The sequence below is a fragment of the Scyliorhinus torazame genome, chromosome 26, assembly GCF_047496885.1.
Source record: "Scyliorhinus torazame isolate Kashiwa2021f chromosome 26, sScyTor2.1, whole genome shotgun sequence".
In the NCBI taxonomy this organism is placed as follows: Eukaryota; Metazoa; Chordata; class Chondrichthyes; order Carcharhiniformes; family Scyliorhinidae; genus Scyliorhinus; species Scyliorhinus torazame.
In genome coordinates, this window is record NC_092732.1 from 36614799 (window position 1) to 36636557 (window position 21759).

The following is a 21759-nucleotide window of genomic DNA, read 5'->3' on the forward strand; positions in this document are numbered from 1 at the left end:
AAGGGTGGGGGGGGGGCGGTAAAACAGGGAGTGGGGGAGAATGTGGGACTCGATCCCACGGGGAGTGGGGGAGAATGTGGGACTCGCTCCCACGGGGAGTGGGGAAGAATGTGGGACTCGCTCCCACGGGGAGTGGGGGAGAATGTGGGACTCGCTCCCACGGGGAGTGGGGGAGAATGTGGACTCGCTCCCACGGGGAGTGGGGAGAATGTGGGACTCGCTCCCATGGAGAGTGGGGGAGAATGTGGGACTCGCTCCCACGGGGAGTGGGGAGAATGTGGGACTCGCTCCCACGGGGAGTGGGGGAGAATGTGGGACTCGCTCCCACGGGGAGTGGGGAAGAATGTGGGACTCGCTCCCACGGGGAGTGGGGGAGAATGTGGGACTCGCTCCCACGGGGAGTGGGGGAGAATGTGGGACTCGCTCCCACGGGGAGTGGGGAGAATGTGGGACTCGCTCCATGGAGAGTGGGGGGAGAATGTGGGACTCGCTCCCACGGGGAGTGGGGAGAATGTGGGACTCGCTCCCACACGGAGTGGGGGAGAATGTGGGACTCGCTCCCACGGGGAGTGGGGAGAATGTGGGACTCGCTCCCACGGGGAGTGGGGAGAATGTGGGACTCGCTCCCACACTGAGTGGGGGAGAATGTGGGACTCGCTCCCACACGGAGTGGGGGAGAATGTGGGACTCGCTCCCACAGCGAATGGGGGAGAATGTGGGACTCGCTCCCACAGCGAGTGGGGGAGAATGTGGGACTTGCTCCCACGGGAGTGGGGGAGAATGTGGGACTCGCTCCCACAGGGAGTGGGGGAGAATGTGGGACTCGGTCCCACGGGGAGTGGGGAGAATGTGGGACTCACTCCCACGGGGAGTGGGGGGGAATGTGGGACTCGCTTCCACGGGGAGTGGGGCAGAATGTGGGACTCGCTCCCACGGGGAGTGGGGGAGAAAGTGGGACTCGCTCCCACAGGGAGTGGGGGAGAATGTGGGACTCGCTCCCACGGGGAGGTGGGAGAATGTGGGACTCGCTCCCGTGGGGAGTGGGGAGAATGTGGGACTTGCTCCCACAGGGAGTGGGGAAAATGTAGGACTGGCTCCCGCGGGGAGTGGGGGAGAATGTGGGACTCGCTCCCAAGGGGAGTGGGGGGAGAATGTGGGACTCGCTCCCACGGGGAGTGGGGGAGAATGTGGGACTCGCTTCCACGGGGAGTGGGGCAGAATGTGGGACTCGATCCCACGGGGAGTGGGGGAGAATGTGGGACTCACTCCCACAGGGGAGTGGGGAGAATTTGGGACTCTCTCCCACAGGGGAGTGGGAGAATGTGGGACTCGCTCCCACAGGGGTGTGGGGAGAATGTGGGACTCGCTTCAACGGGGAGTGGGGGAGAATGTGGGACTCGCTACCACGGGGAGTGGGGAGAATGTGGGCCTGGCTCCCACGGGGAGTGGGGAGAATGTGGGACTCGCTCCCACAGGGGAGTGGTGAGAATGTGGGACTCTCTCCCACGGGGAGTGGGGGAGAATGTGGGACTCGCTCCCACGGGGAGCGGGGGAGAATATGGGATTCGCTTCCACGGGGAGTGGGGAGAATGTAGGACTGGCTCCCGCGGGGAGTGGGGGAGAATGCGGGACTCGCTCCCACGGGGAGTGGGGGAGAATGTGGGACTCTCTCCCACAGGGGAGTGGGGAGAATGTGGGACTCGCTCCCACAGGGGAGTGGGGAGAATGTGGGACTCTCTCCCACGGGGAGTGGGGGAGAATGTGGGACTCGCTCCCACGGGGAGCGGGGGAGAATATGGGACTCGCTTCCACGGGGAGTGGGGGAGAATGTGGGACTCGCTCCCACGGGGAGAATGTGGGACTCGCTCCCACGGGGGAGTGGGGGAGAATGTGAGACTCGCTCCCACGGGGAGCGGGGGAGAATATGGGACTCGCTCCCACGGGGAGTGGGGGAGAATGTGGGACTCGCTCCCACGGGGAGTGGGGGAGAATGTGGGACTCGCTCCCACGGGGAGCGGGGGAGAATATGGGACTCGCTTCCACAGGGAGTGGGGGAGAATGTGGGACTCGCTCCCACGGGGAGTGGGGAGAATGTGGGACTCGCTCCCACGGGGAGTGGGGAGAATGTGGGACTCGCTCCCACAGGGGAGCGGGGGAGAATGTGGGACTCGCTCCCACGGGGAGTGGGGGAGAATGTGAGACTCGCTCCCACGGGGAGTGGGGGAGAATGTGGGACTCGCTCCCACAGGGGAGTGGGGAGAATGTGGGACTCTCTCCCACGGGGAGTGGGGGAGAATGTGGGACTCGCTCCCACGGGGAGCGGGGGAGAATATGGGACTCGCTTCCACGGGGAGTGGGGGAGAATGTGGGACTCGCTCCCACGGGGAGAATGTGGGACTCGCTCCCACGGGGGAGTGGGGGAGAATGTGAGACTCGCTCCCACGGGGAGCGGGGGAGAATATGGGACTCGCTCCCACGGGGAGTGGGGGAGAATGTGGGACTCGCTCCCACGGGGAGTGGGGGAGAATGTGGGACTCGCTCCCACGGGGAGCGGGGGAGAATATGGGACTCGCTTCCACAGGGAGTGGGGGAGAATGTGGGACTCGCTCCCACGGGGAGTGGGGAGAATGTGGGACTCGCTCCCACGGGGAGTGGGGGAGAATGTGGGACTCGCTCCCACAGGGGAGCGGGGGAGAATGTGGGACTCGCTCCCACGGGGAGTGGGGGAGAATGTGAGACTCGCTCCCACGGGGAGTGGGGGAGAATGTGAGACTCGCTCCCACGGGGAGTGGGGGAGAATGTGGGACTCGCTCCCACAGGGGAGTGGGGAGAATGTGGGACTCTCTCCCACGGGGAGTGGGGGAGAATGTGGGACTCGCTCCCACGGGGAGCGGGGGAGAATATGGGACTCGCTTCCACGGGGAGTGGGGGAGAATGTGGGACTCGCTCCCACGGGGAGAATGTGGGACTCGCTCCCACGGGGGAGTGGGGGAGAATGTGAGACTCGCTCCCACGGGGAGCGGGGGAGAATATGGGACTCGCTCCCACGGGGAGTGGGGGAGAATGTGGGACTCGCTCCCACGGGGAGTGGGGGAGAATTTGGGACTCGCTCCCACGGGGAGCGGGGGAGAATATGGGACTCGCTTCCACAGGGAGTGGGGGAGAATGTGGGACTCGCTCCCACGGGGAGTGGGGAGAATGTGGGACTCGCTCCCACGGGGAGTGGGGGAGAATGTGGGACTCGCTCCCACAGGGGAGCGGGGGAGAATGTGGGACTCGCTCCCACGGGGAGTGGGGGAGAATGTGAGACTCGCTCCCACGGGGAGTGGGGGAGAATGTGGGACTCGCTGCCACGGGGAGTGGGGGAGAATGTGGGACTCGCTCCCACGGGGAGTGGGGGAGAATGTGGGACTCGCTCCCACAGGGGAGCGGGGGAGAATGTGGGACTCGCTCCCACGGGGAGTGGGGGAGAATGTGGAACTCACTCCCACGGGGAGTGGGGGAGAATGTGGGACTCGCTCCCACGGGGAGTGGGGGAGAATGTGGGACTCGCTCCCACGGGGAGTGGGGAAGAATGTGGGACTTGCTCCCACAAGGTGAATAGCAGCCATAGATTTAAGGTGATGGGGGTGAGGTGAAGTGGGTGGGTGGGGGTTGGATGGAAACATGTGTGTGGGACAGGAACAGCTCCGTGTTCCAGCACTGAAACATGTATGTCAGTCTGCACAGTTACATACGCCTTTCCAAACATACATTCACAGAGTCACACATATACCTTCAGACACGGACAGACGCAAACACTCCGACAAACGCAGGCACAGAATCCGGCAACTACAAATGGAGAGTTGTCTTTACCCTAATTCGATGATGGTGAGCGACTCTGCCCCGCTAATTATCACCAGCGCCTAAAAGGGAGACGTTTAGAAAAAGAGCAGAGATTAGCTTTCTCTTGGGCTGGCTCGTCAACACGCGTGTCAGACATCACTGCGGTACGCCGGGAATGTGACTGGATTCCGATCGACATTGCCGGGGGTCCTCCCTCACCTGTTCCTCATTCCAGAGCAGGTCTGACACTTCGGTGAGGTTGTCGCTGATGTTCTTCCCGATGTAGTCCAGAGGCACATCCTGAATTAATGAGCCCTTGATGGACTTGATGACTTTCAAAGTGTCCTTGCTTCGTAACAGCTGGAGTGGACAAAGGGAGAGACTATCAAAGAACAAAGTACAGCACAGGAACAGGCCCTTCGGCCCTCCAAGCCCGTGCCGACCATGCTGCCCGACTAAACTACAATCTTCTACACTTCCTGGGTCCGTATCCCTCTATTCCCATCCTATTCATGTCTTTGTCAAGATGCCCCTTAAATGTCCCTATCGTCCCTGCCTCCACTACCTCCTCCGGTAGTGAGTTCCAGGCACCCACTACCCTCGGTGGAAAAAACTTGCCTCCTCCAGTCCCCTACACCTTCCTCCCTATCTCTGTAACCTCCTCCAGCTCCCTTCACCCCCTCCCTATCTCTGTAACCTCCTCCAGCCACTACACCCTCCTCCCCATCTCTGTAACCTCCCCCAGTCCCTACACCCCCTCCCTATCTCTGTAACCTCCTCCAGCCCCTACACCCCCTCCCTATCTCTGTAACCTCCTCCAGCCCCTACACCCTCTCCCTATCTCTGTAACCTCCCCCAGCTCCCTTCACCCCCTCCCTATCTGTGTAACCACCTCCAGCCCGTACACCCCCTCCCTATCTCTGTAACCTCCTCCAGCCCGTACACCCCCTCCCTATCTGTGTAACCTCCTCCAGCCCGTACACCCCCTCCCTATCTCTGTAACCGCCTCCAGCCCCTACACCCCCCTCCCTATCTCTGTAACCTCCTCCGGCCCCTACACCCCCTCTCTATCTCTGTAACCTCCTCCAGCCCCAACCCCCTCCCTATCTCTGTAACCTATCCAGCCACTACACCCCCTCCCTATCTCTGTAACCTCCCCCAGCTCCCTTCACCCCCTCCATATCTGTGTAACCTCCTCCAGCCCCTACACCCCCTCCCTATCTCTGTAACCTCCTCCAGCCCCTACACCCCCTCCCTTTCTCTGTAACCTCCTCCAATCCCTGACACCCCCCTCCCTATCTCTGTAACCTCCTCCAGCCCCTACACCCCCTCTCTATCTCTGTAACCTCCTCCAGCCCCAACCCCCTCCCTATCTCTGTAACCTCCTCCAGCCACTATACCCTACTCCCTATCTATGTACCCTACTCCAGCCCCTACACCCCCTCCCTATCTCTGTAGCCTCCTCCAGCCCCTACACCCCCTCCCTGTCTCTGTCACCTCCTCCAGCCCCTACACCCCCTCCCTATCTCTGTAACCTCCCCCTGTCCCCTACACCCCCTCCATATCTCTGTAACCTCCTCCTGTCCCCTACACCCCCTCCTTATCTCTGTAACCTCCTCCAGCCCCTACACCCCCTCCCTATCTCTATAACTTCCTCCAGACCCTACACACCCCTCCCTATCTCTGTACCCTCCTCCAGACCCTACACCCCCCTCCCTATCTCTGTAACCTCCTCCCCCCTACACCCCCTCCCTATCTCTGTAACCTCCTCCAACCCCGACAATCCTCCCTATCTATGTAACCTCCTCTAGCCCCTACACCCCCTCCCTAACTCTGTAACCTCCTCCAGTCCCTACAACCCCTCCCTATCTCTGTAACCTCTTCCAGCCCCTACACCCCCTCCCTATCTCTGTAGCCTCCTCCAGCCCCTACACCCCCTCCCTGTCTCTGTCACCTCCTCCAGCCCCTACACCCCCTCCCTATCTCTGTAACCTCCCCCTGTCCCCTACACCCCCTCCATATCTCTGTAACCTCCTCCTGTCCCCTACACCCCCTCCTTATCTCTGTAACCTCCTCCAGCCCCTACACCCCCTCCCTATCTCTATAACTTCCTCCAGACCCTACACACCCCTCCCTATCTCTGTACCCTCCTCCAGACCCTACACCCCCCTCCCTATCTCTGTAACCTCCTCCAACCCCTACACCCCCTCCCTATCTCTGTAACCTCCTCCAACCCCGACAATCCTCCCTATCTATGTAACCTCCTCTAGCCCCTACACCCCCTCCCTAACTCTGTAACCTCCTCCAGTCCCGACACCCCCTCCCTATCTCTGTAACCTCTTCCAGCCCCTACACCCCTCCCTATCTCTGTAACCTCGTCCGGCCCCTACAAGCCAGTTAGTCTTACTTCGGTGGTAGGCAAAGTAATGGAAAGGGTACTGAAGGATAGGATTTCTGAGCATCTGGAAAGACACTGCTTGATTAGGGATAGTCAGCACGGATTTGTGAGGGGTAGGTCTTGCCTTACAAGTCTTATTGAATTATTTGAGGAGGTGACCAAGCATGTGGATGAAGGTAAAGCAGTGGATGTAGTGTACATGGATTTTAGTAAGGCATTTGATAAGGTTCCCCATGGTAGGCTTCTGCAGAAAGTGAGGAGGCATGGGATAGTGGGAAATTTGGCCAGTTGGATAACGAACTGGCTAACCGATAGAAGTCAGAGAGTGGTGGTGGATGGCAAATATTCAGCCTGGATCCCAGTTACCAGTGGCGTACCGCAGGGATCAGTTCTGGGTCCTCTGCTGTTTGTGATTTTCATTAATGTCTTGGATGAGGGAGTTGAAGGGTGGGTCAGTAAATTTGCAGACGATACGAAGATTGGTGGAGTTGTGGATAGTGAGGAGGGCTGTTGTCGGCTGCAAAGAGACATAGATAGGATGCAGAGCTGGGCTGAGAAGTGGCAGATGGAGTTTAACCCTGAAAAGTGTGAGGTTGTCCATTTTGGAAGGACAAATATGAATGCGGAATGCAGGGTTAACGGTAGAGTTCTTGGCAATGTGGAGGAGCAGAGAGATCTTGGGGTCGATGTTCATACATCTTTGAAAGTTGCCACTCAAGTGGATAGAGCTGTGAAGAAGGCCTATGGTGTGCTCGCGTTCATTAACAGAGGGATTGAATTTAAGAGCCGTGAGGTGATGATGCAGCTGTACAAAACTTTGGTAAGGCCACATTTGGAGTACTGTGTACAGTTCTGGTCACCTCATTTTAGGAAGGATGTGGAAGCTTTGGAAAAGGTGCATAGAAGATTTACCAGGATGTTGCCTGGAATGGAGAGTAGGAGGTCTTACGAGGAAAGGTTGAGGGTGCTAGGCCTTTTCTCATTAGAACGGAGAAGGATGAGGGGCGACTTGATAGAGGTTTATAAGATGATCAGGGGAATAGATAGAGTAGACAGTCAGAGACTTTTTCCCCGGGTGGAACATTCCATTACAAGGGGACATAAATTTAAGGTGAAAGGTGGAAGATATAGGAGGGATATCAGAGGTAGGTTCTTTACCCAGAGAGTAGTGGGGGCATGGAATGCACTGCCTGTGGAAGTAGTTGAGTCGGAAACATTAGGGACCTTCAAGCAGCTATTGGATAGGTACATGGATTACGGTAAAATGATATAGTGTAGATTTATTTGTTCTTAAGGGCAGCACGGTAGCATTGTGGATAGCACAATGCTTCACAGCTCCAGGGTCCCAGGTTCGATTCCGGCTTGGGTCACTGTCTGTGCGGAGTCTGCACGTCCTCCCCGTGTCTGCGTGGGTTTCCTCCGGGTGCTCCGGTTTCCTCCCACAGTCCAAAGATGTGCAGGGTAGGTGAATTGGCCAATGATAAATTGCCCTTAATGTCCAAAATTGCCCTTGGTGTTGGGTGAAGGTGTTGAGTTTGGGTGGGGTGCTCTTTCCAAGAGCCGGTGCAGACTCAGGGGGCCGAATGGCCTCCTTCTGCACTGTAAATTCAATGATAATCTATGATTAATCTCGGACAAAGGTTCGGCACAACATCGTGGGCCGAATGGCCTGTTCTGTGCTGTATTTTCTATGTTCTATGTTCTATCTCTGTAACCTCCTCCAGCCCCTACACCCCTCCCTATCTCTGTAACCTCCTCCAGGCCCAACCCCATCCCTATCTCTGTAACCTCCTCCAGCCCCTACACCCCCCTCCCTATCTCTGTAACCTCCTCCAGCCCCTACACCCCTCTCCCTATCTCTGTAACCTCCTCCAGCCCCTAGACCCCCTCCCTATCTCTGTAACCTCCACCAGCCCCTAGACCCCCTCCCTATCTCTGTAACCTCCTCCAGCCCCTACACCCCCTCCCTATCTCTGTAACCTCCTCCAGCCCCTACATCCCTCCCTATCTCTGTAACCTCCTCCAGCCCCTACACCCCTCCCTATCTCTGTAACCTCCTCCAGCCCCTACACCCCCTCCCTATCTCTGTAACCTCCTCCAGCCCCTATACCCCCTCCCTATCTCTGTAATCTCCTCGAGCCCCTACACCCTCTCCCTATCTCTGTAACCTCCTCCAGCCCCGACACCCCCTCCCTATCTCTGTAACCTCCTCCAGCCCCTACACCCCCTCCCTATCTCTGTATCCTCCTCTAGCCTCTACACCCCCCTATCTCTGTAACCTCCTCCAGCCCGTACACCCCCTCCCTATCTCTGTAACCTCCTCCAGCCCCTACACCCCCTCCCTATCTCTGTAACCTCCTCCAGCCCCTACACCCCCTCCCTATCTCTGTAACCTCCTCCAGACCCTACAACCCCTCCCTATCTCTGTAACCTCCTCCAGCCCCTACACCCCCTCCCTATCTCTGTAACATCCCCCAGCCCCTACACCCCCTCCCTATCTCTGTAACCTCCTCCAGTCCCTACACCCCCTCCCTATCTCTGTAACCTCCTCCAGCTCCTATACCCCCTCCCTATCTCTGTAACCTCCTCCAGCCCCTAGACCCCCTCCCTATCTCTGTAACCTCCTCCAGCCCCTACACCCCCTCCCTATCTCTGTAACCTCCTTCAGCCCCTACACCCCCTCCCTATCTCTGTAACCTCCCCCAGCCCCTACATCCCTCCCTATCTCTGTAACCTCCTCCAGCCCCTACACCCCCTCCCTATGTCTGTAACCTCCTCCAGCCCCTACACCCCCCTCCCTATCGCTGTAACCTCCTCCAGCCCCTACACCCCCTCCCTATCTCTGTAACCTCCTCCAGTCCCTACACCCCCTCCCTACCTCTGTAACCTCCTCCAGCCCCTACACCCCCCTCCCTATCTCTGTAATCTCCTCGAGCCCCTACACCCCCTCCCTATCTCTGTAACCTCCTCCAGCCCCTACACCCCCTCCCTATCTCTGTAACCTCCTCCAGTCCCTACACCCCCTCCCTACCTCTGTAACCTCCTCCAGCCCCTACACCCCCCTCCCTATCTCTGTAATCTCCTCGAGCCCCTACACCCCCTCCCTATCTCTGTAACCTCCTCCAGCCCCGTCACCCCCTCCCTATCTCTGTAGCCTCCTCCAGCCCCTACACCCCCTCCCTATCTCTGTAACCTCATCCAGCCCCTACACCCCCTCCCTATCTCTGTAACCTCCCCCAGCCCCTACACCCCCTCCCTATCTCTGTAACCTCCTCCAATCCCTGACACCCCCCTCCCTATCTCTGTAACCTCCTCCAGCCCCAACCCCATCCCTATCTCTGTAACCCCCTCCAGCCCCTACACCCCCTCCCTATCTCTGTAACCTCCTCCAGCCCCGACACCCCCTCCCTATCTCTGTAACATCCTCCAGCCCCTACACCCCCTCCCTATCACTGTAACCTCCTCCAGCCCCGTCACCCCCTCCCTATCTCTGTAGCCTCCTCCAGCCCCTACACCCCCTCCCTATCTCTGTAACCTCATCCAGCCCCTACACCCCCTCCCTATCTCTGTAACCTCCCCCAGCCCCTACACCCCCTCCCTATCTCTGTAACCTCCTCCAATCCCTGACACCCCCCTCCCTATCTCTGTAACCTCCTCCAGCCCCAACCCCATCCCTATCTCTGTAACCCCCTCCAGCCCCTACACCCCCTCCCTATCTCTGTAACCTCCTCCAGCCCCGACACCCCCTCCCTATCTCTGTAACATCCTCCAGCCCCTACACCCCCTCCCTATCACTGTAACCTCCTCCAGTCCCTACACCCCCTCCCTATCTCTGTAACCTCCTCCAGCCCCGACACCCCCTCCCTATCTCTGTAACATCCTCCAGCCCCTACACCCCCTCCCTATCACTGTAACCTCCTCCAGTCCCTACACCCCCTCCCTGTCTCTGTAACCTCCTCCAGCCCCAACCCCATCCCTATCTCTGTAACCTCCTCCAGCCCCCACACCCCCTCCCTATCTCTGTAACCTCCTCCAGCCCCTACACCCCCTCCCTATCTCTGTAACCTCCTCCAGCCCCTACACCCCCTCCCTATCTCTGTAACCTCCTCCAGTCCCTACACCCCCTCCCTATCTCTGTAACCTCCTCCAGCCACTACACCCCCTCTCTATCTCTGTAACCTCCTCCAGCCCCAACCCCCTCCCTATCTCTGTAACCTCCTCCAGCCACTACACCCTCCTCCCTATCTCTGTACCCTACTCCAGCCCCTACACCCCCTCCCTATCTCTGTAACCTCCTCCAGCCCCGACACCCCCTCCCTATCTCTGTAACCTCCTCCAGCCACTACACCCCCTCCCTATCTCTGTAACCTCCCCCAGCTCCCTTCACCCCCTCCATATCTGTGTAACCTCCTCCAGCCCCTACACCCCCTCCCTATCTCTGTAACCTCCTCCAATCCCTGACACCCCCCTCCCTATCTCTGTAACCTCCTCCAGCCCCCACACCCCCTCCCTATCTCTGTAACCTCCTCCAGCCACTACACTCCCTGTCTATCTCTGTAACATCCTCCAGCCCCAACCCCCTCCCTATCTCTGTAACCTCCTCCAGCCCCTACACCCCCTCCCTATCTCTGTAGCCTCCTCCAGCCCCTACACCCCCTCCGTGTCTCTGTAACCTCCTCCAGCCCCTACACCCCCTCCCTATCTCTGTAACCTCCCCCTGTTCCCTTCACCCCCTCCATATCTCTGTAACCTCCTCCTGTCCCCTACACCCCCTCCTTATCTCTGTAACCTCCTCCAGCCCCTACACCCCCTCCCTATCTCTATAACTTCCTCCAGACCCTACACACCCCTCCCTATCTCTGTAACCTCCTCCAGACCCTACACCCCCCTCCCTATCTCTGTAACCTCCTCCAACCCCTACACCCCCTCCCTATCTCTGTAACCTCCTCCAGCCCCTACACCCCCTCCCTATCTATGTAACCTCCTCTAGCCCCTACACCCCCTCCCTAACTCTGTAACCTCCTCCAGTCCCTACACCCCCTCCCTATCTCTGTAACCTCGTCCGGCCCCTACAAGCCAGTTAGTCTTACTTCGGTGGTAGGCAAAGTAATGGAAAGGGTACTGAAGGATAGGATTTCTGAGCATCTGGAAAGACACTGCTTGATTAGGGATAGTCAGCACGGATTTGTGAGGGGTAGGTCTTGCCTTACAAGTCTTATTGAATTCTTTGAGGAGGTGACCAAGCATGTGGATGAAGGTAAAGCAGTGGATGTAGTGTACATGGATTTTAGTAAGGCATTTGATAAGGTTCCCCATGGTAGGCTTATGCAGAAAGTAAGGAGGCATGGGATAGTGGGAAATTTGGCCAGTTGGATAATGAATTGGCTAACCGATAGAAGTCAGAGAGTGGTGGTGGATGGCAAATATTCAGCCTGGATCCCAGTTACCAGTGGCGTACTGCAGGGATCAGTTCTGGGTCCTCTGCTATTTGTGATTTTCATTAATGACTTGGATGAGGGAGTTGAAGGGTGGGTCAGTAAATTTGCAGACGATACGAAGATTGGTGGAGTTGTGGATAGTAAGGAGGGCTGTTGTCGGCTGCAAAGAGACATAGATAGGATGCAGAGCTGGGCTGAGAAGTGGCAGATGGAGTTTAACCCTGAAAAGTGTGAGGTTGTCCATTTTGGAAGGACAAATATGAATGCGGAATGCAGGGTTAACGGTAGAGTTCTTGGCAATGTGGAGGAGCAGAGAGATCTTGGGGTCGATGTTCATACATCTTTGAAAGTTGCCACTCAAGTGGATAGAGCTGTGAAGAAGGCCTATGGTGTGCTCGCGTTCATTAACAGAGGGATTGAATTTAAGAGCCGTGAGGTGATGATGCAGCTGTACAAAACTTTGGTAAGGCCACATTTGGAGTACTGTGTACAGTTCTGGTCGCCTCATTTTAGGAAGGATGTGGAAGCTTTGGAAAAGGTGCATAGAAGATTTACCAGGATGTTGCCTGGAATGGAGAGTAGGTCTTACGAGGAAAGGTTGAGGGTGCTAGGCCTTTTCTCATTAGAACGGAGAAGGATGAGGGGCGACTTGATAGAGGTTTATAAGATGATCAGGGGAATAGATAGAGTAGACAGTCAGAGACTTTTTCCCCGGGTGGAACATTCCATTACAAGGGGACATAAATTTAAGGTGAAAGGTGGAAGATATAAGAGGGATATCAGAGGTAGGTTCTTTACCCAGAGAGTAGTGGGGGCATGGAATGCACTGCCTGTGGAAGTAGTTGAGTCGGAAACATTAGGGACCTTCAAGCAGCTATTGGATAGGTACATGGATTACGGTAAAATGATATAGTGTAGATTTATTTGTTCTTAAGGGCAGCACGGTAGCATTGTGGATAGCACAATGCTTCACAGCTCCAGGGTCCCAGGTTCGATTCCGGCTTGGGTCACTGTCTGTGCGGAGTCTGCACGTCCTCCCCGTGTCTGCGTGGGTTTCCTCCGGGTGCTCCGGTTTCCTCCCACAGTCCAAAGATGTGCAGGGTAGGTGAATTGGCCAATGATAAATTGCCCTTAATGTCCAAAATTGCCCTTGGTGTTGGGTGAAGGTGTTGAGTTTGGGTGGGGTGCACTTTCCAAGAGCCGGTGCAGACTCAGGGGGCCGAATGGCCTCCTTCTGCACTGTAAATTCAATGATAATCTATGATTAATCTCGGACAAAGGTTCGGCACAACATCGTGGGCCGAATGGCCTGTTCTGTGCTGTATTTTCTATGTTCTATGTTCTATCTCTGTAACCTCCTCCAGCCCCTACACCCCTCCCTATCTCTGTAACCTCCTCCAGGCCCAACCCCATCCCTATCTCTGTAACCTCCTCCAGCCCCTACACCCCCCTCCCTATCTCTGTAACCTCCTCCAGCCCCTACAGCCCTCTCCCTATCTCTGTAACCTCCTCCAGCCCCTAGACCCCCTCCCTATCTCTGAAACCTCCACCAGCCCCTAGACCCCCTCCCTATCTCTGTAACCTCCTCCAGCCCCTACACCCCCTCCCTATCTCTGTAACCTCCTCCAGCCCCTACACCCCTCCCTATCTCTGTAACCTCCTCCAGCCCCTACACCCCTCCCTATCTCTGTAACCTCCTCCAGCCCCTACACACCCTCCCTATCTCTGTAACCTCCTCCAGCCCCTATACCCCCTCCCTATCTCTGTAATCTCCTCGAGCCCCTACACCCTCTCCCTATCTCTGTAACCTCCTCCAGCCCCGACACCCCCTCCCTATCTCTGTAACCTCCTCCAGCCCCTACACCCCCTCCCTATCTCTGTATCCTCCTCTAGCCTCTACACCCCCCTATCTCTGTAACCTCCTCCAGCCCGTACACCCCCTCCCTATCTCTGTAACCTCCTCCAGCCCCTACACCCCCTCCCTATCTCTGTAACCTCCTCCAGCCCCTACACCCCCTCCCTATCTCTGTAACCTCCTCCAGACCCTACAACCCCTCCCTATCTCTGTAACCACCTCCAGCCCCTACACCCCCTCCCTATCTCTGTAACCTCCCCCAGCCCCTACACCCCCTCCCTATCTCTGTAACCTCCTCCAGTCCCTACACCCCCTCCCTATCTCTGTAACCTCCACCAGCCCCTATACCCCCTCCCTATCTCTGTAACCTCCTCCAGCCCCTAGACCCCCTCCCTATCTCTGTAACCTCCTCCAGCCCCTACACCCCCTCCCTATCTCTGTAACCTCCTTCAGCCCCTACACCCCCTCCCTATCTCTGTAACCTCCCCCAGCCCCTACATCCCTCCCTATCTCTGTAACCTCCTCCAGCCCCTACACCCCCTCCCTATGTCTGTAACCTCCTCCAGCCCCTACACCCCCCTCCCTATCGCTGTAACCTCCTCCAGCCCCTACACCCCCTCCCTATCTCTGTAACCTCCTCCAGTCCCTACACCCCCTCCCTACCTCTGTAACCTCCTCCAGCCCCTACACCCCCCTCCCTATCTCTGTAATCTCCTCGAGCCCCTACACCCCCTCCCTATCTCTGTAACCTCCTCCAGCCCCTACACCCCCTCCCTATCTCTGTAACCTCCTCCAGTCCCTACACCCCCTCCCTACCTCTGTAACCTCCTCCAGCCCCTACACCCCCCTCCCTATCTCTGTAATCTCCTCGAGCCCCTACACCCCCTCCCTATCTCTGTAACCTCCTCCAGCCCCGTCACCCCCTCCCTATCTCTGTAGCCTCCTCCAGCCCCTACACCCCCTCCCTATCTCTGTAACCTCATCCAGCCCCTACACCCCCTCCCTATCTCTGTCACCTCCTCCAGCCCCTATACCCCCTCCCTATCTCTGTAACCCCCTCCAGCCCCTACACCCCCTCCCTATCTCTGTAACCTCCTCCAGCCCCTACACCCCCTCCCTATCTCTGTAACCTCCTCCAGCCCCTACACCCCCTCCCTATCTCTGTAACCCCCTCCAGCTCCGACACCCCCTCCCAATCTCTGTAACCCCCTCCAGCCCCTACACCCTCCTCCCTATCTCTGTAACCTCCTCCAGCCCCTACACCCCCTCCCTATCTCTGTAACCTCCTCCACCCCTACACCCCCTCCCTATCTCTGTATCCTCCTCTCGCCCCTACACCCCCTCCCTATCTCTGTAACCTCCTCCAGCCCCTACACCCCCTCCCTATCTCTGTATCCTCCTCTCGCCCTACACCCCCTCCCTATCTCTGTACCTACTCCAGCCCCTACACCCCCTCCCTATCTCTGTAACCTCCTCCAGCCCCTACACCCCCTCCCTATCTCTGTAACCTCCTCCAGCCCCCTACACCCCCTCCCTATCTCTGTAACCTCCTCCAATCCCTACACCCCCTCCCTATCTCTGTATCCTCCTCTCGCCCTACACCCCCTCCCTATCTCTGTACCTACTCCAGCCCCTACACCCCCTCCCTATCTCTGTAACCTCCTCCAGCCCCTACACCCCCTCCCTATCTCTGTAACCTCCCCCAGCCCCTACACCCCCTCCCTATCTCTGTAACCTCCTCCAGTCCCTACACCCCCTCCCTATCTCTGTAACCTCCACCAGCCCCTATACCCCCTCCCTATCTCTGTAACCTCCTCCAGCCCCTAGACCCCCTCCCTATCTCTGTAACCTCCTCCAGCCCCTACACCCCCTCCCTATCTCTGTAACCTCCTTCAGCCCCTACACCCCCTCCCTATCTCTGTAACCTCCCCCAGCCCCTACATCCCTCCCTATCTCTGTAACCTCCTCCAGCCCCTACACCCCCTCCCTATGTCTGTAACCTCCTCCAGCCCCTACACCCCCCTCCCTATCGCTGTAACCTCCTCCAGCCCCTACACCCCCTCCCTATCTCTGTAACCTCCTCCAGTCCCTACACCCCCTCCCTACCTCTGTAACCTCCTCCAGCCCCTACACCCCCCTCCCTATCTCTGTAATCTCCTCGAGCCCCTACACCCCCTCCCTATCTCTGTAACCTCCTCCAGCCCCTACACCCCCTCCCTATCTCTGTAACCTCCTCCAGTCCCTACACCCCCTCCCTACCTCTGTAACCTCCTCCAGCCCCTACACCCCCCTCCCTATCTCTGTAATCTCCTCGAGCCCCTACACCCCCTCCCTATCTCTGTAACCTCCTCCAGCCCCGTCACCCCCTCCCTATCTCTGTAGCCTCCTCCAGCCCCTACACCCCCTCCCTATCTCTGTAACCTCATCCAGCCCCTACACCCCCTCCCCATCTCTGTCACCTCCTCCAGCCCCTATACCCCCTCCCTATCTCTGTAACCCCCTCCAGCCCCTACACCCCCTCCCTATCTCTGTAACCTCCTCCAGCCCCTACACCCCCTCCCTATCTCTGTAACCTCCTCCAGCCCCTACACCCCCTCCCTATCTCTGTAACCCCCTCCAGCTCCTACACCCCCTCCCTATCTCTGTAACCTCCTCCAGCCCCTACACCCCCTCCCTATCTCTGTATCCTCCTCTCGCCCTACACCCCCTCCCTATCTCTGTACCTACTCCAGCCCCTACACCCCCTCCCTATCTCTGTAACCTCCTCCAGCCCCTACACCCCCTCCCTATCTCTGTAACCTCCTCCAGCCCCCTACACCCCCTCCCTATCTCTGTAACCTCCTCCAATCCCTACACCCCCTCCCTATCTCTGTATCCTCCTCTCGCCCTACACCCCCTCCCTATCTCTGTACCTACTCCAGCCCCTACACCCCCTCCCTATCTCTGTAACCTCCTCCAGCCCCTACACCCCCTCCCTATCTCTGTAACCTCCTCCAGCCCCTACACCCCCTCCCTATCTCTGTAACCTCCTCCAGCCCCTACACCCCCCTCCCTATCTCTGTAATCTCCTCGAGCCCCTACACCCCCTCCCTATCTCTGTAACCTCCTCCAGCCCCTACACCCCCTCCCTATCTCTGTAACCTCCTCCAGTCCCTACACCCCCTCCCTACCTCTGTAACCTCCTCCAGCCCCTACACCCCCCTCCCTATCTCTGTAATCTCCTCGAGCCCCTACACCCCCTCCCTATCTCTGTAACCTCCTCCAGCCCCTACACCCCCTCCCTATCTCTGTAACCTCCTCCAGTCCCTACACCCCCTCCCTACCTCTGTAACCTCCTCCAGCCCCTACACCCCCCTCCCTATCTCTGTAATCTCCTCGAGCCCCTACACCCCCTCCCTATCTCTGTAACCTCCTCCAGCCCCGTCACCCCCTCCCTCTCTCTGTAGCCTCCTCCAGCCCCTACACCCCCTCCCTATCTCTGTAACCTCATCCAGCCCCTACACCCCCTCCCTATCTCTGTAACCTCCTCCAGCCCCTATACCCCCTCCCTATCTCTGTAACCCCCTCCAGCCCCTACACCCCCTCCCTATCTCTGTAACCTCCTCCAGCCCCTACACCCCCTCCCTATCTCTGTAACCTCCTCCAGCCCCTACACCCCCTCCCTATCTCTGTAACCCCCTCCAGCTCCTACACCCCCTCCCAATCTCTGTAACCCCCTCCAGCCCCTACACCCTCCTCCCTATCTCTGTAACCTCCTCCAGCCCCTACACCCCCTCCCTATCTCTGTAACCTCCTCCACCCCTACACCCCCTCCCTATCTCTGTATCCTCCTCTCGCCCCTACATCCCCTCCCTATCTCTGTAACCTCCTCCAGCCCCTACACCCCCTCCCTATCTCTGTATCCTCCTCTCGCCCTACACCCCCTCCCTATCTCTGTACCTACTCCAGCCCCTACACCCCCTCCCTATCTCTGTAACCTCCTCCAGCCCCTACACCCCCTCCCTATCTCTGTAACCTCCTCCAGCCCCCTACACCCCCTCCCTATCTCTGTAACCTCCTCCAATCCCTACACCCCCTCCCTATCTCTGTATCCTCCTCTCGCCCTACACCCCCTCCCTATCTCTGTACCTACTCCAGCCCCTACACCCCCTCCCTATCTCTGTAACCTCCTCCAGCCCCTACACCCCCTCCTTATCTCTGTATCCTCCTCTTGCCCTACACCCCCTCCCTATCTCTGTACCTACTCCAGCCCCTACACCCCCTCCCTATCTCTGTAACCTCCTCCAGCCCCTACACCCCCTCCTTATCTCTGTATCCTCCTCCAGCCCCTACACCCCCTCCCTATCTCTGTACCTACTCCAGCCCCTACACCCCCTCCCTATCTCTGTAACCTCCTCCAGCCCCTACACCCCCCTCCCTATCTCTGTAACCTCCTCCAGCCCTTACACCCCCTCCCTATCTCTGTAACCTCCTCCAGCCCCTACACCCCCCTCCCTATCTCTGTAACCTCCTCCAGCCCCAAGACCCCCTCCCTATCTCTGTAACCTCCTCCAGCCCCTACACCCCCTCCCTATCTCTGTAACCTCCTCCAGCCCCTACACCCCCTCCCTATCTCTGTAACCTCCTCCAGCCCCTACACACCCTCCCTATCTCTGTACCCTACTCCAGCCCCTACACCCCCTCCCTATCTCTGTAACCTCCTCCAGCCCCTACACCCCCTCCCTATCTCTGTAACCTCCTCCAGCCCCTACACACCCTCCCTATCTCTGTAACCTCCTCCATCCCCCTACACCCCCTCCCTATCTCTGTAACCTCCTCCAGCCCCTAGACCCCCTCCCTATCTCTGTAACCTCCACCAGCCCCTACACCCCCTCCCTATCTCTGTAACCTCCTCCAGCCCCTACACCCCCTCCCTATCTCTGTAACCTCCTCCAGCCCCTACACCCCCTCCCTATCTCTGTAACCTCCTCCAGCCCCTACACCCCCACCCGATGTTTGATGGGAGCAGTGTCGAAGGAGCCTCACTCCCTGTGGAGGCAGGCTGCGACCGGGGACCCACTCCATTCCGTAGCAGAAGCGGCGATGAACCCTTCCTGCCGTCCCCCCCCCCCCGTCCCGTCCCCCGTCCCCCCAACCCTGTTTGAAGAGAGGAAGAAGATTCATTTACCGAGACCACCATGCTGGTCTTCTGTAGACTACTGAGCTGGTCGGCCTGCTCGGCCAAGGTGCCATTGTCGAAAGCTTCCTGCAACTGTTCCGCCGTCAGGTTGCTGAGGACCCTCGACGAAAATCCCGTGACCAGGCTCCCGAATTCCGTCAAGCTGCCAATCTGCGGAGAGGGGGCCCACGGGGAAGCAAGAGAAGGGGGGTGTGAGGAAGCAGCGACATCAGATACTACGACCGCCACCCAATTAACTCTCTCTCAGCGCAGCGGGCACGCGGCCTAGGGCTGTGGCGGGCGGTCGAGAAATGTCGCCTCGCCTCCGCTGCATGGTCCACCCGGAACCCCCCCCCACCCTTCCCCAACCCCGCTGGAGACCTTTCACACTCTCACCCTGCCTCCTGCTTCCATGAACCTGTCAACCAACTGCTGGGCCTGGGGCCTTCCCCATTTCGAGCCTTTGTCCTTGCCCAGGTATTGAATGGAGTCGCGGAGGTCCTCCCCTGTGATGCGCTTCAACACTTTGTGCGAGAGGCGCGAGACGGCAGCCCCGTAATTCTTGAGGTCATCCTTGTTTGGGACGCGGCCACTCAGGAACTTCTTGACCAGGCTTCCAACTTTCTGGAACAGATAAAACATAAAGACCGTCAGACATAGGAGCAGAATTAGGCCACTCGGCCCATCGAGTCTACTCCGCCATTCAATCATGGCTGATGTTTTCTCATCCCCATTCTCCTGCCTTCTCCCCGTAATCCCTGATCCCCTTATTGATCAGGAACCGATCTATCTCTGTCTTAAAGACACTCAGTGATTTGGCCTCCACAGCCTTCTGCGGCAAAGAGTTCCACAGATTCACCTCCCTCCGGCTGAAGAAATTCCTCCTTATCTCGGTTTTAAAGGATCGTCCCTTCAGTCTGAGATTGTGTCCTCTGCTTCTCGTCTTTCCGACAAGTGGAAACATCCTCTCCACATCCACTCTACCCAGGCCTCGCAGTATCCTGTAAGTTTCAATAAGATCCCCCCTCATCCTTCTAAACTCCGAGTACAGACCCAGAGTCCTCAACCGTTCCTCACACGACAAGCTCTTCATTCCAGGGATCGTTCTTGTGAACCTCCTCTGGACCCTTTCCAAGGCCAGCACACCCTTCCTTAGATACGGGGCCCAAAACTGCTCACAATACTCCAAATGGGGCCTGACCAGAGCCTTATACAGCCTCAGAAGTACATCCCTGGTCTTGTATTCCAGCCCTCTCGACGTGAATGCGAACATTGCCTTCCTAACTGCCGACTGAACCTGCACGTTAACCTTAAGAGAATCGTGGACAAGGACTCCCAAGTCCCTTTGTGCTTCTGATTTCCGAAGCATCTCCCCATTTAGAAAATAGTCAATGCCTAAATTCCTCCTTCCAAATTGCCTAACCTCACACTTGTCCATTTGTATTCCATCTGCCACTTCTTTGCCCACCGTCAAAGCAAGAGGGGCGTCCCGTTACGAGCACGCACACGTAATCCTTAAGGAATAATGGAGGAAAATAAATAATTTCACCTGGTTTGCTGCTTCATTTTGGCACAATTTCAATTCGCTGAAGAGAGCACTTGTGCTGTTGCTGTCGAGGGAGTCCACATCTTCAAAGAAGCAGCTCAAGGCGCCCAGGCTGAAACGCAATGAACCAGGGTCAGAACGTGACACACAGTCTGGGAACAATCCCGTGGATGTCCCCGGCTCACTGTCCTCCTCAGGCCCGTCTTCGACACCATGCCCACGGATGCAGCCACGCCAAGGCCGAGCGGTGTCCTGGAGGCACATGGCCATCAATGGGCTCGAGGGTTACCAGCGCATGGCCCCCTCTCGCTCCCAACGTTCACTCGGGGGCTTTGGGCGTTCGGACCTGCAGACTTGAGCGCACAATCTAGACTGAGATTCGCGGTGATTCACTGACGGTGTGCCGCACTGTGTGGGGGGGGGCGGGGGGAGGAGGGGGGGGTCAGTACTGAGGGAGCGCCGCACTGTGTGTGTGGGGGGGGGGGGGGTCAGTACTGAGGGAGCGCCGCACTGTCAGAGGGTCAGTACTGAGGGAGTGCCGCACTGTGGGAGGGTCAGTACTGAGGGAGTGCCGCGCTGTGGGAGGGTCAGTACTGAGGGAGCGCCGCACCGTGGGAGGGTCAGTACTGAGGGAGTGCCGCACTGTCAGAGGGTCAGTACTGAGGGAGTGCCGCACTGTCGGAGGGTCAGTACTGAGGGAGTGCCGCACTGTCAGAGGGTCAGTACTGAGGGAGCGCCGCACTGTCAGAGGGTCAGTACTGAGGGAGCGCCGCACTGTCAGAGGGTCAGTACTGAGGGAGCGCCGCACTGTCAGAGGGTCAGTGCTGAGGGAGTGCCGCACTGTGGGAGGGTCAGTACTGAGGGAGCGCTGCACTGTCAGAGTGTCAGTACTGAGGGAGTGCCGCACTGTCAGAGGGTCAGTACTGAGGGAGCGCCGCACTGTCAGAGGGTCAGTACTGAGGGAGTGCCGCACTGTCAGAGGGTCAGTACTGAGGGAGCGCCGCACTGTGGGAGGGTCAGTACTGAGGGAGTGCCGCACTGTCAGAGGGTCAGTACTGAGGGAGCGCCGCACTGTCAGAGGGTCAGTACTGAGGGAGCGCCGCACTGTGGGAGGGTCAGTACTGAGGGAGTGCCGCACTGTCAGAGGGTCAGTACTGAGGGAGCGCCGCACTGTCAGAGGGTCAGTACTGAGGGAGCACCGCACTGTGGGAGGGTCAGTACTGAGGGAGTGCCGCACTGTGGGAGGGTCAGTACTGAGGGAGCACCGCACTGTGGGAGGGTCAGTACTGAGGGAGTGCCGCACTGTCAGAGGGTCAGTACTGAGGGAGCGCCGCACTGTCAGAGGGTCAGTACTGAGGGAGCGCCGCACTGTGGGAGGGTCAGTACTGAGGGAGTGCCCACTGTCAGAGGGTCATTACTGAGGGAGCGCCGCACTGTCAGAGGGTCAGTACTGAGGGAGTGCCGCACTGTCAGAGGGTCAGTACTGAGGGAGCTCCGCACTGTCAGAGGGTCAGTACTGAGGGAGTGCCGCACTGTGGG

At 58.1% G+C, this 21759-nt stretch overlaps 1 protein-coding gene across 1 annotated transcript in view; it reads right to left on the reverse strand.

The window, feature by feature from the left end:
- Positions 1 to 3851: 3851 nt before the first annotated feature.
- The window catches only part of LOC140402878 (uncharacterized), a 120994-nt gene continuing 103086 nt past the window's right edge, over positions 3852 to 21759 (reverse strand). Inside the window, exons 17-21 of the mRNA XM_072490504.1 lie at positions 20224 to 20332; positions 19071 to 19298; positions 18684 to 18845; positions 4045 to 4185; positions 3852 to 3905 (exon numbers count right to left, since the gene is read on the reverse strand). Of these exons, the coding sequence (XP_072346605.1) occupies positions 3852 to 3905; positions 4045 to 4185; positions 18684 to 18845; positions 19071 to 19298; positions 20224 to 20332 (694 nt within the window). The remainder of the gene's footprint in view (positions 3906 to 4044; positions 4186 to 18683; positions 18846 to 19070; positions 19299 to 20223; positions 20333 to 21759) is intronic.